Source organism: Oncorhynchus tshawytscha, linkage group LG17, assembly GCF_018296145.1.
Source record: "Oncorhynchus tshawytscha isolate Ot180627B linkage group LG17, Otsh_v2.0, whole genome shotgun sequence".
NCBI classification, from domain to species: Eukaryota; Metazoa; Chordata; class Actinopteri; order Salmoniformes; family Salmonidae; genus Oncorhynchus; species Oncorhynchus tshawytscha.
In genome coordinates, this window is record NC_056445.1 from 4794589 (window position 1) to 4810461 (window position 15873).

General features: G+C 41.4%; 1 protein-coding gene across 6 annotated transcripts in view; it reads right to left on the bottom strand.

Moving 5' to 3' along the window:
* LOC112216736 (stromal interaction molecule 1) overlaps positions 1-15873 on the bottom strand; it is a 98843-nt gene that overhangs the window by 44989 nt on the left and 37981 nt on the right. For all 6 annotated transcript variants that reach the window (XR_006079197.1, XM_024376773.2, XM_024376774.2 and 3 more), the window contains exons 6-7: positions 10867-10982; positions 637-814 (exon numbers count right to left, since the gene is read on the bottom strand). Coding sequence is in view for 5 of the 6 variants with exons in the window: in XM_024376773.2 (XP_024232541.1) it covers positions 637-814; positions 10867-10982 (294 nt within the window). In the remaining variant the exon portion in view is untranslated. The remainder of the gene's footprint in view (positions 1-636; positions 815-10866; positions 10983-15873) is intronic.

The window sequence follows — 15873 nt, forward strand, 5'->3', positions numbered from 1 at the left end:
ACCTCAGGCTTAATGCCACAGTGTCCTCATTTGGACAACATACAAGCTACAGTATATATTTTGCACACACACCTTCCCACACATGAAACTTAAATAAGCAAACATTATCAATACAATAATGTAACCACCTACACACTGTCTTGTACAACTAGACTTGTGGGGACACACATTTCAGTCCAATTTAAAATCCTATTTTCCATGTACCCTAACCTGAAAACCTTAACCCTAAACCTAACTGTAGCTCCTAACCCCAACCTTAACCCTAAACTTAGAAGTATCATTTGACCTTGTGGGGACAAACAAAAAATGTCCCCAGATGGTCAAATTTTTGTTTACTATTCTTGTATGGACTTTTGGTCCCCACAAGTATAGTTAAACACATCCATCCACGCACACTTTTTGCTGACCCTGTACAATATCAATACACTCAAGTCAAATACATGTGTTCATGTCTCTGTGTGAGGATGTGTGTGTGTGTGTGTGTGTGTGTGTGAGAGAGGATGTGTCTGTGATCATCTGCTCTCTGCAGTCCCTCCAGGTGTGTGTGTGTGTGTGTGTGTGTGTGTGTGTGTGTGTGTGTGTGTGTGTGTGTGTGTGTGTGTGTGTGTGTGTGTGTGTGTGTGTAATGTGACTGACTTCTCTTGCAGGTCGTGCAGGCTCTGCTCTGCTCTCTGTAGGCCCTCCAGGTCCCTCATCATCTTGCCCAGGTGGTCTTTGGAGCTACGGTTCTGGATGTAAGCAAACCAGCAGCCACCCAGCGCCATCACTATGGAGACCACCAACATCAGGTCCTTCAGGTAGCTGTGTCTGCTCACTGGCATAGGGAGAGAAAGGGTCGGAGGTGAGTGGGAGAGGGACAGAAACAGACATGGTTTCGTTTAAGTTGATTTCACGTGTGTTGAGAACCCAAATTGTATTCTGATCTAAAGAGGACTAGCCAGAAGAGGCCTGGCAACCCCTCTGAACCTGGTTCCTCTCTAGGTTTCTGCCTCCTAGGGAGTTTTTTGCTTCTGCCTATGCATTTCTTGCTCTTCTGGGTTTTAGGCCGGGTATCTGTAAAGCACTTTGAAAACTGCTGATGTAAAAAGCACTTTATAAAATACATTTGATTGATCTGATGCCTTTGCTTGTGAAGGAAGTTTCCTTTCCTTTGACATCGAGGGGAATGTTGATACAATGGGTGTATGGAGAGTGACAAAGATGTGATCATGAGACAAGTTATGGTTACACTGTAGGCTACACTGAGTAACGTCTGTGGAACAAAATGTGTGCATAAACAGGTGTGTCTGACTGAACAAATGAGTTACCTGGAAATGTTGCCTATTGTTTGTTTAAGGTTGGCAGAGCCATGCATGAAAGCAACTGACTAAAGTTCTTCACAGGTCCAAAAAGTTGGACTTGGACCCAAATGGACCAGAGGACAACCAGACACAAATCAGGTGCAAAACATGTCAGTCAGGGCTGTAATTAGCACTGAGGACACCTAGGTGAGCGTCACTTGGAATGCTTTTCCAACAGTCTTGAAGGAATTCCTACATATGTTGAGCACTTGTTGGCTGCTTTTCCTTCACTCTACGGTCCAACTCATCCCACACCATCTCAATTGGGTTGAGGTCAGGTGATTGTGGAGGCCAGGTCATCTGATGCAGCACTCCATCACTCTCCTTGGTCAAATAACCCTTACACAGCCTGGAGGTGTGTTGGGTCATTGTCCTGTTGAAAACAAATGAGTCAGTCTCACTAAGCCCAAACCAGATGGGATGGCGTATTGCTGCAGCATGCTGTGGTAGCCATGCAACGACCAATCAACGGCCAATCAACGACAGTGTCACCAGCAAAGCACCACCAAACCTCCATGCTTCTTGGTGGGAATCACACATGTAGAGATCATGCGTTCACCTACTCTGCCTCACACAAAGGCACGGCGGTTGGATCCAAAAATCTCAAATGTGAGCTCAGACCAAAGGACAGATTTCCCCTGGTTTAACATCTAATGCTCATGTTTCTTGGCCCAAGCAAGTCTCTTCTTATTGGTGTTCTTTAGTAGTGGTTACTTTGCAGCAATTTGACCATTAAGGCCTGATACACGCAGTTTTATCTGAACAGTTGATGTTGAGATGTGTCTGTTACTTGAACTCTGAACCATTTATTTGGGCTGCGATTTCTGAGGCTGGTAAGTAATGAACTTATCCTCTGCAGCAGAGGTAACTCTGGGTCTTCCTTTCCTGTGGCAGTCCTCATGAGAGCCAGTTTCATCATAGCGCTTGATGGTTTTTGCAACTGCACTTGAAGAAACTTTCAAAGTTCTCGAAATTTTCCAGATTGACTGACCTTCCATGTTTTAAAGTTATGATGGACTGTTGTTTCTCTTTGCTTATTTGAGCTGTTCTTGCCATAATGTGGACTTGGTCTTGTACCAAAAAGGGCCATCTTCTGTATACGACCCCTACCTTATCACAATAGAACTGATTGGCTCAAATTAACTTAAGGCACACCTGTTAATTGAAATGCATTCCAGGTGACTACATCATGAAGCTGGATGAGAGAATGCCAAGTGTGTGCAAAGCTGTCATCAAGGCAAAGGGTGGCTACTTTGAAAAATCTCAAATATAAAATATATTTTTTAACACTTTTTTGGTTACTTCATGATTCCATAGTTGATGTCTTCGTATATATTATTTTAAAATGTAGAAAATAGTACAAATAAAAAAACCTGGAATGAGTAGGTGTGTTTTAAGCTAGTTAGCATGTCTTAACAAAAGACTACTATGTAAGTATCTATTTCAATAGAAATTCACTGCAACAACTGTAGGTGGACGTACTAGCTGGTAAATTCGCTTTGGTCATCTACTCCGATTTCAGACCACGGGTAAGATAATATGTAGCTAGCTAGACTCAGATATTACACGTTTCTAATTTTGATTAAGTATTTTCATTTTAAATTAAAGTACACTATTATCTAGCTAGCTTGCATGCTAGCTAACGTTACGTGTATGATCTTATTATTCGTATCTCAGAGCCACTAGTTATAGCCTAATGTTAGCTAGCTATCATTGAACCTGGTTAGTTAGCTACCTACAGATTCATACAGGGTAGTAACATCATGATTTGGGATTATGGTTCATTGTTTACCTAGCTACATGTCTTAACAAAACACTCATCTGAGTGTTGCAGACCACAGAATATCTGATGAATTTACGAATGCTCAACACCCGTTGAATATGGCCGATGTCAGTAAAAAAAAAAAGCATAATTAAATTGCCAGCAGCACAGTTAGTCACCAACACTCTGCATAACATGAAAACAGCCTAACCAGCTCTGCTAGGGCGAGTAAAATGGTCAGAGTGGGGTGTTCTCTCATTATGTGTGTCTGGAAGTAGCTAGCAAGCTAGCCAATGTCAGCCAAGTTAGCTCGGGTGCTTGACTGCCGTTGTGAGGACAGAACGTTCGTATCATCCCTACTCATCCGCCAGAGCGTTCATTGTGCGCTCCGACAGCGAAACGCTCTGAATTTCCCATAGTTCCGCAACTGTAGTGTATGATATACCATTTTGTAGCTCTGAGTCACTACTTTCATCCAATGTAAAAAAAATAATATACATTTCAAATGTTGCTACATAAGACCGATTTGAGCCGGTCAGTCACAAATGTGGAATAAGTCATTTGACTTTTTCCACATTTTGTTGTATTACAGCCTGAATTTAAAATACCCCATCACATCAAAGTGGAATTGTTGTTTGAAGACATTTTGTAAAAGAAATGGTCAATAAATGTTAATAAGTTCAGGAGAAAAATGTCCTTAACAAGTCAGACAATAAGTTGTATGGACTCACTAATAGTCTTTAAAATGATTTCTGAATGACTACTGTATCTCTGTACCCCATACATAGTCAAGCAGGGAATTTCAAAAACAGATTCAACCACAAAGACCAGGGAAGTATTCCAATGCCTCGCAAATAAGGGCACCTATTGGTAGATGGGTTTAAAAAAAAGCATACGTTGAAATCCCTCCCATGTTTTATACACTCAAGTGTATGTTGTGGGGCGGCAGGTAGCCTGGCAGGTAGGAGCGTTGGGACAGTAACCAAAAGGTGGCTGGATTGAGTCCCCGAACTGACATGGTAAAAATCTGTCATTCTGCCCCTGGGCAAGGCAGTTAACCCACTGAACCCCGGGCGCCGAAGACGTGGATGTCGATTACGGCAGCCCTCCGCACCTCTCTGATTCAGAAGGGTTGAGTTAAATGCAGAAAACATTTCAGTTGGACAACTGAAAATGTATTCCCTTAAAATTCCATTGGTAAATGAGTAAAAAAAAGCATGGTGAAGTTATGAATTACACTTTGGATGGTGTATCAATACAGCCAGTCACCACAAAGATGCAGGCGTCCTTCTTAACTCAGTTGCCAGAAAGGAAGGAAACCACCATGAGGCTAATGGTGGCATTAAAACAGTTAGACTTTAAATACGCCCAAAACCACTCATTCCTATAATTTACAGTGTTACATAACACTAATATGTGACTCGTTTCAGGAAACTACAGTAGGCGTATGTCGCACGTCACTACTTCACGGGAGCGGCATTTGAACATAAACCATTTTTGAACATGTGAACTGTGATGTGCCTTAACAAACTTGTATTCCATCCATAAATATGAATACAATTGTTCAATTATGAGCCAAGTTGGTTAGCTAGCAAACGTTAGCTTGACAGAGTGAAAAGGAAGCACAGAACAAAAATATTCCATAACATGCATACTGTTTGCACTAAGGTAATACTAAATCCTCAGAGGTAGTAATCACAGGTGCATTTACTACCTCTGAGGGTTTAGAGCTTGAGGTAGTCACCTCATACAAGTACTTGGGAGTATGGCTAGACCATACACTGTACTTCTCTCAGCACATATCAAAGCTGCAGGCTAAAGTTCAATCTAGACGTGGTTTCCTCTATCGTAATCGCTCCTCTTTCACCCCAGCTGCCAAACTAACCCTGATTCAGATGACCATCCTACCCATGCTAGATTACGGAGACATAATTTATAGATCGGCAGGTAAGGGTGCTCTCGAACGGCTAGATGTTCTTTACCATTCGGCCATCAGATTTGTCACCAATGCTCCTGATAGGACACATCACTGCACTCTATACGTCTCTGTAAACTGGTAATCTCTGTATACCTTTCACAAGACCCACTAGTTGATGCTCATTTATAAAACCCTCTTAGGCCTCACTCCCCCCTACCCGAGATATCTACTGCAGCCCTCATTATCCACATACAACCGTTCAGCCAGTCACATTCTGTTAAAGGTCCCCAAAGCACATTGACAGAGTATTTTGTGTAGATTGTTGACAAAAAAATTACAATTAAATAGTTTAATCCCACTGTGTTACGATCGTCGTAGTGAGGAAACCAAAGCGCAGATTGATGTGAAGACATACTTTTAAAGTAAGACGAATGAGCACGAAGTACACTAAACAAACAAAATAACAAAACGAACATGACCGCTATCAGCACTGAGTGCAAACATGCAACATCACATAGACAATCACCCACGAATTACCCAAGGAATATGGCTGCCTAAATATGGTTCCCAATCAGAGACAACGATAAACAGCAGCCTCTAATTGAGAACCAATCCAGGCAACCATAGACATACAAAACACCTAGACTAGTAAACAACCCCATAAACATACAAAAACCCTAGACAGGTGAAAAACACAACAAACCACCCCTTGTCACACCCTGACCTAACCAACATAATAAAGAAAACAAAGATAACTAAGGTCAGGGCGTGACACTTTAACGCAACAAAATGTGGAAAGACTCAAGGGGTGTGAATACTTTCTGAAGGCACTGCATATCTCTATCTGCATATCTCTATCAGGGATGGTCAACCCCCCTTTTGAAGGCCCTCGTATCAACAAAAGGAAATGTTTACATAAACAATTTTTTATAATGACAGAAATCAATCACAGAAAAACAGCAAACCCCCTTGTGAAGATGCTGGAGGAAATGGGTACAAAAGTATCTACAGTGCCTTGCGAAAGTATTCGGCCCCCTTGAACTTTGCGACCTTTTGCCACATTTCAGGCTTCAAACATAAAGATATAAAACTGTATTTTATTGTGAAGAATCAACAACAAGAGGGACACAATCATGAAGTGGAACGACATTTATTGGATATTTCAAACTTTTTTAACAAATCAAAAACTGAAAAATTGGGCGTGCAAAATTATTCAGCCCCCTTAAGTTAATACTTTGTAGCGCCACCTTTTGCTGCGATTACAGCTGTAAGTCACTTGGGGTATGTCTCTATCAGTTTTGCACATCGAGAGACTGAAATTTTTTCCCATTCCTCCTTGCAAAACAGCTCGAGCTCAGTGAGGTTGGATGGAGAGCATTTGTGAACAGCAGTTTTCAGTTCTTTCCACAGATTCTCGATTGGATTCAGGTCTGGACTTTGACTTGGCCATTCTAACACCTGGATATGTTTATTTTTGAACCATTCCATTGTAGATTTTGCTTTATGTTTTGGATCATTGTCTTGTTGGAAGACAAATCTCCGTCCCAGTCTCAGGTCTTTTGCAGACTCCATCAGGTTTTCTTCCAGAATGGTCCTGTATTTGGCTCCATCCATCTTCCCATCAATTTTAACCATCTTCCCTGTCCCTGCTGAAGAAAAGCAGGCCCAAACCATGATGCTGCCACCACCATGTTTGACAGTGGGGATGGAGTGTTCAGGGTGATGAGCTGTGTTGCTTTTACGCCAAACATAATGCATTGTTGCCAAAAAGTTCAATTTTGGTTTCATCTGACCAGAGCACCTTCTTCCACATGTTTGGTGTGTCTCCCAGGTGGCTTGTGGCAAACTTTAAACAACACTTTTTATGGATATCTTTAAGAAATGCCTTTCTTCTTGCCACTCTTCCATAAAGGCCAGATTTGTGCGATATACGACTGATTGTTTTCCTATGGACAGAGTCTCCCACCTCATCTGTAGATCTCTGCAGTTCATCCAGAGTGATCATGGGCCTCTTGGCTGCATCTCTGATCAGTCTTCTCCTTGTATGAGCTGAAAGTTTAGAGGGACGGCCAGGTCTTGGTAGATTTGCAGTGGTCTGATACTCCTTCCATTTAAATATTATCACTTGCACAGTGCTCCTTGGGATGTTTAAAGCTTGGGAAATCTTTTTGTATCCAAATCCGGCTTTAAACTTCTTCACAACTGTATCTCGGACCTGCCTGGTGTGTTCCTTGTTCTTCATGATGCTCTCTGCGCTTTTAACGGACCTCTGAGACTATCACAGTGCAGGTGCATTTATACGGAGACTTGATTACACACAGGTGGATTGTATTTATCATCATTAGTCATTAGGTCAACATTGGATCATTCAGAGCTCCTCACTGAACTTCTGGAGAGAGTTTGCTGCACTGAAAGTAAAGGGGCTGAATAATTTTGCACGCCCAATTTTTCAGTTTTTGATTTGTTAAAAAAGTTTGAAATATCCAATAAATGTCGTTCCACTTCATGATTGTGTCCCACTTGTTGATGATTCTTCACAAAAAAATACAGTTTTATATCTTAATGTTTGAAGCCTGAAATGTGGCAAAAGGTCGCAAAGTTCAAGGGGGCCGAATACTTTCGCAAGGCACTGTATATCCACAATAAAACAAGTCCAATATCGACATAACCCGAAAGGCCACTCAGCAAGGAAGAAGCCACTGCTCCAAAACCGCCATAAAAAATCCAGACTACGGTTTGCAACTGCACATGGGGACAAAGATCGTACTTTTTGGAGAAATGTCCTCTGGTCTGATGAAACAAAAATATAACTGTTTGGCCATAATAACCATCATTATATTTGGAGGAAAAAAAGGGATGCTTGCAAGCCGAAGAACACCATCCCAACCGTGAAGCATGGGGGTGGCAGCATCATGTTGTGGGGGTGCTTTGCTGCAGGAGGGACTGGGGCACTTCACAAAATAGATGGCATCATGAGGTAGGAAAATGATGTGGATATATTGAAGCAGCATCTCAAGACATCAGTCAGGAAGTTAAAGCTTGGTCGCAAATGGGTTTCCAAATGGACATTGACCCCAAGCATACTTCCAAAGTTGTGGCAAAATGGCTTAAGGACACCAAAGTCTAGGTATTGGTGTGGCCATCACAAAGCCCCGACCTCACGCCTATTGAACATTTGTAGGCAGAACAGAAAAAGCACGTGCGAGCAAGGAGGCCTACAAACCTGACTCAGTTACACCAGCTCTGTCAGGAGGAATGGGCCAACATTCACCCAACTTATTGTGGGAAGCTTGTGGAAGGCTACCCGACACGTTCGACCCAAGTTAAACAATTTAAAGGCAATTCTACCAAATACTAATTGAGTATGTAAACTTCTGGGAATGTGATGAAAGAAATAAAAGCTTAAATAAATCTATTATTCTGACATTTCACATTCTTAAAATAAAGTGGTGATCCTAACTGACCTAAAACGGGGAATTTTTACTTAAGGAATTGTCAGAAACAGAGTTTAAATGTATTTGCTAAGGTATATGTAAACTTCTGACTTAATCTGTATATAAGAACACCTGCTCTTTCCATGACATGGACTGAACAGCTGAATCCAGGTGACCGCTATTATCACTTGTTAAATTCCCTTAAAATCAGTTCAGATGAAGTGGAGGAGACAGGTTAACTTCTTACGGCTGAAATCCCGCTAACGGGATCGATATGACAACAGCCAGTGAAAGTGCAAGACGCCAAATTCAAACAGAAATCTCATAATTAAAATTCCTCAAACAAGTATTTTACACCATTTTAAAGATAAGTGTTGTTAATCCCACCACAGTGTCAAAAAGGCTTTATGACGAAAGCACACCAAACGATTATGTTAGGTCAGCACCTAGTCACAGAAAACCACAGCCATTTTTCCAGCCAAAGAGAGGAGTCACAAAAAGCAGAAAGAGATACCATTAATCACTAACCTTTGATGATCTTCATCAGATGTTACACAATACATGTATGTTTTGTTCGAATAAAGTTCATATTTATATCCAAAAATGTGTTTACATTGGCGCATTAGGTTCAGTAAAGTTTTGCTTCCAAAACATCCGGTGATTTTGCAGAGAGCCACATCAATTTACAGGAATACTCATCATAAACATTGATGAAAGATACAAGTGTTATGCATAGAATTAAAGATACACTTCTCCTTAATGCAACCATTGTGTCAGATTTCAAAAAAGCTTTACGGCAAAAGCACACTATGCGATAATTCTGAGTACAGCGCTCAGCCACCATACAGATACCCGCCATGTTTTGGAGTCAACAGAAGTCAGAAAAAGCATTATAAATATTCACTTACCTTTGATGATCTTCATCAGAATGCACTCCCAGGAATCCCAGTTCCACAATAAATGTTTGTTTTGTTCGATAAAGTCCATCATTTATGTCCAAATACCTCATTTTTGTTTGCGCGTTTAGTTCACAAATCCAAATTCATGATGCGAGAGGACTAGATAGGAAAAGTCAAAAAGTCAAGAAGTTCCGTTACAGTTTGTAGAAACATGTCAAACGATGTATAGAAACAATCTGTCGGATGTTAACATAAATCTTCAATAATGTTTCAACCGGAGAATTCCTTTGTCTTTAGAAATGCAATGGAACGCCGCTAACTCTCACGAGCACACGCGACTGAGCTCATGGCACTCTGTCAGTCCTCTGGTTGAAACAGCTCTCTTTCATCTCCCCCTTCACAGTAGAGGTCTCAAACAAGATTCTAACTGTTGACATCTAATGGAAGCCCTAGGAAGTGCAATCGGACCAAATTGACACTGTATCTTGGATAGGCAAAGAGTTGAAAAACTACAAACCTCTGATTTCCCACTTCCTGGTTGGATTTTTCTCAGGTTTTTGCCTGCCATATGAGTTCTGTTATACTCACAGACATCATTCAAACAGTTTTAGAAACTTCAGAGTGTTTTCTATCCAAATCCACTAATATTATGCATATCTTGGCTTCTGGGACTGAGTAGCAGGCAATTTACTCTGGGCACCTTATTCATCCAAGCTACTCAATACTGCCCCCCAGCCATAAGAAGTTAAAGGGTTTTAAGCCTTAAGACATGCATGTGTGCCATTGAGGGTGTGGGGGGGGGGGTTGCAATTAAATATTAGGAAGGTGTTCCTAATGTTTGGTAAACCTAGTGTAAATAATCTCTGCCCCGTTGCAAAATTTGTAGAATTACAGCAAATTTGCTTTTAAACTGCTTAATTTTCTCTACGCCCCATGACAAATTGTGTAGAATTGCAGGAAATGAACTCTAAAACTTAAAAACGTCTATGCTGACAAGAGGGGGTAGAGTTCAAAGAAAAAGCCATCTCAGACTGGCCAATAAAAGGAAAAGATTAAGATGGGCAAAAGAACAGACACTGGACAGAGGAACTCGGCCTAGAAGGCCAGCATCCCGGAGTCGCCACTTCACTGTTGACGTTGAGACTGGTGTTTTCCCGGTACTATTTAATGAAGCTGCCAGTTGAGGACTTGTGAGGCGTCTGTTTCTCAAACTAGACATCAATGTACTTGTCTTCTTGCTCAGTTGTGCACCGGGGCCTCCCACTCTGACTCTCTATTCTGGTTAGAGCTAGTTTGCACTGTTCTGTGAAGGGAGTAGTACACAGCGTTGTACGAGATCTTCCGTTTTTTGTAATGATCATGCTGTTTAAGCAACTTCTTGATATGCCACACCTGTCAGTTGGATGGATTATCTTGGCAAATGAGAAATGCTCACTAACAGGGAGAGAGCATAGAAGGTCAGACAGGAATTCACATATCAACCCCACATGGACACACACACTTAGACACTCACTGAGTGGTGGTCCGAACAGCACGGTGTCCATTGCTTTCAGCTGTAGTTTCTGGGCGTGACTCCGGTCAATAATCTTTAGAATGGACAGAGTGAGAGTGATGTTCTTTACTGCCAACCTGAGGGAGGAGAGGAGAGAGGGCGTGAGAAGAGAAGAGAGCAGTGTGTGTGTCTGGTTATAATGTGTACATGTATGTGTGGGTGGTTCTTGAATTGTGGTGGCATTTAGGATTTTTTTTATTCATATGTAATTGGCTACAGCTTCCCATTCTAAATAAACTAATATAATGACTTTAAATATTTTGTTTTACCTTTATAACTTTGTGCCACCAGTAGGGGGTAACACCAATGAGAAGTTGTAGGTTATTGATGATTTTTTAAAATGCCTTGTAACAATGTACGCTGAGAGTCGGGAAGAAAGTTCTGGGAGTGATGGATTTAACAAAATAAAATAAGAACCTCAAACAACGTCCAGACATGAAACAGAAACAATGACACCTGGGGAAGGATCCAAAGGGAGTGACATATATATATAGGGCAGGTAATCAAGGAAGTGATGGAGTTCGCTGTCTGATGCGCAGAAGAGCGTAAAGGTGGTGGCAGGTGTGCATCATAACGAGCAGCCTAGTGACTTAGAGGCCAGAGTAGGGAACAGGAGCAGACCGGTCACCTCTGCAGAGGCGCAGGAAACCCGTCAACCCAGCTGAGACAGAGGAGCATGACGACCTAGAGCGTCGGAGAGAGAGCATAAATGACGGTACCCCCTCCCCGGCGCGTTCGGTTCCAGCCGCAGGACGCCAACCCAAGGGAACATCCCGGGGATCAGGAGCAGACCGGTTACCCCCGCTGATGCGCGAGAACCTGTTGCTGGCTGGGACGCGGGAACCAGAGAGACTGGCTGAGGCAGGGGAGCCTGGCGATCCAGTTGAGGCATAAGAGCCTGATGAGCCAGTGGAAGCAGGGGAGCCTGGCGATCCAGTTGAGGCATAAGAGCCTGACGAGCCAGTGGAAGCAGGGGAGCCTGGCGATCCAGTTGAGGCATAAGAGCCTGACGAGCCAGTGGAAGCAGGGAGCCAGTGGAAGCCAGTGGGGGAGCCTGGCGATCCAGTTGAGGCATTAGAGCCTGACGAGCCAGTGGAAGCAGGGGAGCCTGACGAGCCAGTGGAAGCAGGGGAGCCTGGCGATCCAGTTGAGGCATAAGAGCCTGACGAGCCAGTGGAAGCAGGGGAGCCTGGCGATCCAGTTGAGGCATAAGAGCCTGACGAGCCCGTGGAAGCAGGGGAGCCTGGTGATCCAGTTGAGGCATAAGAGCCTGACGAGCCAGTGGAAGCAGGGGAGACTGGCGATCCGGCGAAGGCATGAAAGCCTGATGAGACGGCTGAGGCATGAGAGCCTGTAGCGGCTCCCAACGTCATATCCACCTAGCCAAAAATAATTAAAACCATTTTTTTTTTTAAAACCACTCCCTGATGCTCGAGGCGTCATTCTGGAACGATGTGCGCTGAGAGTTGGGAAGCAAGTTCAGGGAGTGAGTGATTTAATAAAATAAACAGAACATAATACAAAACAAAACAAGAACCTTGAACAACACACAGACATGAAACAAACAAAACCAAAGGGAGTGACACATATAGGGCAGGTAATCAAGGAAGCTACAGAGTCCAGGTGTCTGACGACGCGCAAGTGCGCGTAATGATGGTGACAGGTGTGTGCCATAACGAGCAGCCTGGTGACCTAGAACCTCCACAGATGGTCAAACCTAAGGTCTTTAACTAACGTCTTTAAAAATAATTTAGTAAAGTGACTTGATTCATAATTTCTCACAATGTTATTTCCCTTCATTTAAATTGAGTAACAACAAGTGACGCATTGGATTAAGACACCAAATGATCAATGGAAATCTCAAATTATGACATAGTAAAAGGGTGTGATTAGCTTTAACACTAGAAATGTCTGGCCTCGAAACATTAACCCTAACCCCATAAGAAAATCTATTTAGAAAGAAAAGAATAGCATATTTTGAGTTTTAATAAGTTCCTATCTTTGCTTAATAGCCTGGGTTATATGCTACCGCATGCTCACTTGTGGAGTGCATGGAACAGCAACTACTCTTAGAAAAAGTTATATTTTTGAAATATACAGTTGATGTCGGAAGTTTACATACACCTTTCACAATTCCTGATATTTAATCATAGTAAAAATTCCCTGTCTTAGGTCAGTTAGGATCACCACTTTATTTTAAGAATGTGAAATGTCAGAATAATAGTAGAGAGAATGATTTATTTCAGGTTTTATTTCTTTCATCACATTCCCAGTGGGTCAGAAGTTTACGTACACTCAAATAGTATTTGGTAGCATTGCCTTTAAATTGTTTCACTTGGGTCAAACGTTTTGGGTAGCCTTCCACAAGCTTCCCACAATAAGTTGGGTGAATTTTGGCTCATTCCTCCTGACAGAGCTGGTGTAACTGAGTCAGGCTTGTAGGCCTTCTTGCTCGCACATGCTTTTTCAGTTCTGCCCACAAATGTTCAATAGGATTGAGGTCATGGCTTTGTGATGGCCAATCCAATACCTTGACTTTGTTGTCCTTAAGCCATTTTGCCACAACTTTGTAAGTATGCTTGGGGTCAATGTCCATTTGGAAGACCCATTTGCGACCAAGCTTTAACTTCCTGACTGATGTCTTGAGATGTTTCTTCAATATATCCACATAATTTTCTTACCTCATGATGCCTTCTATTTTGTGAAGTGCCCCAGTCCCTCCTGCAGCAAAGCACCCCCACAACATGATGCTGCCACCCCCATGCTTCACGGTTGGGATGGTGTTCTTCGGATTGCAACCGCCCCCTTTTTCCTCCAAACATAACAATGGTTATTATGGCCAAACAGTTCTATTTTTGTTTCATCAGACCAGTGGGAATTTCTCCAAAAAGTACGATCTTCATCCCCATGTCCAGTTGCAAAGGGTAGTCTGGGTTTTCAATGGCGATTACTTGTGTCATGCACAGAGTAGATGTCCTAACCGACTTGCCAAAACTAAATATATATATATTTTTTAAATGGTTTTATTTATTTATTAAATATTCGAAATGTCTGGCACTATTACTTGTATGTGTGTGTTCTTGTATGTGTTTATTTGAATGAGAGTGTGTGTATATGCATGTGTAAAAACACCTACACGGCATCAGCCTCAGGCAAACCGGCATTAGTTGTAAAAACACTGCCACTTAGTGTCATTCAAATGTACTTTTTATTATCTTTATTTTGACTTTAAAAAATAAAAACTTTGACCATCATTCTATCTCCCACACAGCAACTCCACTCCCACTTGTCTCCAGTTCCACATGCCAACTCTCATTTTCCCTCAGCCCATCCCATCTATCTCTATCTCTTCTACGCAACAAATATCATTCAACTATGTTGTTTAACGTACAATTTAAATCTATCTAATCAAATAGAATCCACAGATTGAGAGTTGAAGATAAATACTTTTACTAAGAGTATTAGTATATTAGTAATTGACTGACCCGGTCTCTCCAGATCTCCGAACAGTACTATTTCTAGGGTCAATTTTAGATCAATGCTATGCATTTTCAGCCATTCCTGAACCTGAGACCAGAGGGCAATACCAAAATAAACGGTCTATTGATTCTGTATCCTCACAACAAAATCTGCAGAGCTTCGATGATTTTATGCCCCAAATATTTAACATTTTGTTGGTGGCAGGAATTCTATATAATAATTTTAGCTGAAAAGCACGAAGTCTTGAATCTTGCGTTGTTTTATATATCAACTCATACACCCTGTACCATGGAATCGGTACATCAAAAATCTCCTCCCAACTATTTTGCAATCTGTATGGCACAGTTGTCAACATCCTGGTCCTCAAATGAAACTGGTATACTTTCCTATTTGTGCTATTTTTATACATCAGTTTTGATCCTGTATATTGGGCAGACAGACCAGTTCCCTACCTCCTCCCGCTGCCACCTGCCTCCTCCATTTTTGGGGTAATGCTGTAATCAATTGGTTGTTCTCTTGGATTGAGCAGACCTTCCTGTACAATTCTGATAACTCCATGAAGGACATAACTCTACCATTCCAATTTACAATATCATTTATGAACAAAATACCCTTTCAAACATCTTTCCCATAAATGCAGGTATTTTATCAACCAGCACATTTGAGTCCAGACATAATATTTGTTGTAATATTTTTTCTATCTTTTCAGGGGGATGAAATTGAAATTGTAGCCATCTCTGCGATGCTTGTTTGAAAAAGAGAGATACTTTGAAAAAAGTATCATTTTCAATTCATCAAAAACGAGACATGGCAATCTGCACCAAGGCAATTTTTTAAACAATGGATGAGCTTTTCTTAGTAATCTACTTGAGAACTATTTAGGGTTCAAATAAAACATTTCAATTAAAGAAGCTTTAGAGAGAGGTTTAGTGCTTTTATATTTAATCATCTCAACCCACCCAATTCATATTCATTATATAGATAGGCATGTTTTATTTTGTCTGGTTTTGTGTCCCAGATAAAGCTAAATATTTTTGCTCATATGATTTGAAAAACGAATCATCAGGAGTAGGCAGAGCCATAAGTAAGTGAGCAAACCAAGATATACGACTAAGGAGATAATCAGGGCAATTTTTCCATAAATAGACAGGTATTTACCTCTCCATGGTTGCAGGATCTTGTCTATTTTTACAAGTTTTCTATTGAAATTCATTGTGGAGAGCTTATTTATATATTTTGTGATATGAATACCGAGTATGTCTACTTCACCATCAGCCCATTTTATAGGTAAACTGCAGGGTAATGTAAAAGTTCTATTTTTTAAGGATCCAATACGGAATATTGTATACTTATCATAATTTGGTTTTAGTCTACAGAGTACAGAAAAGTTATCTCGATCTTCAATGAAACATGGCAGGGACCTAGCTTGCGGACTTAATATAAAACTTGAGTCATTGGCATACATGGACACCTTGGTTTTTAAGCCTT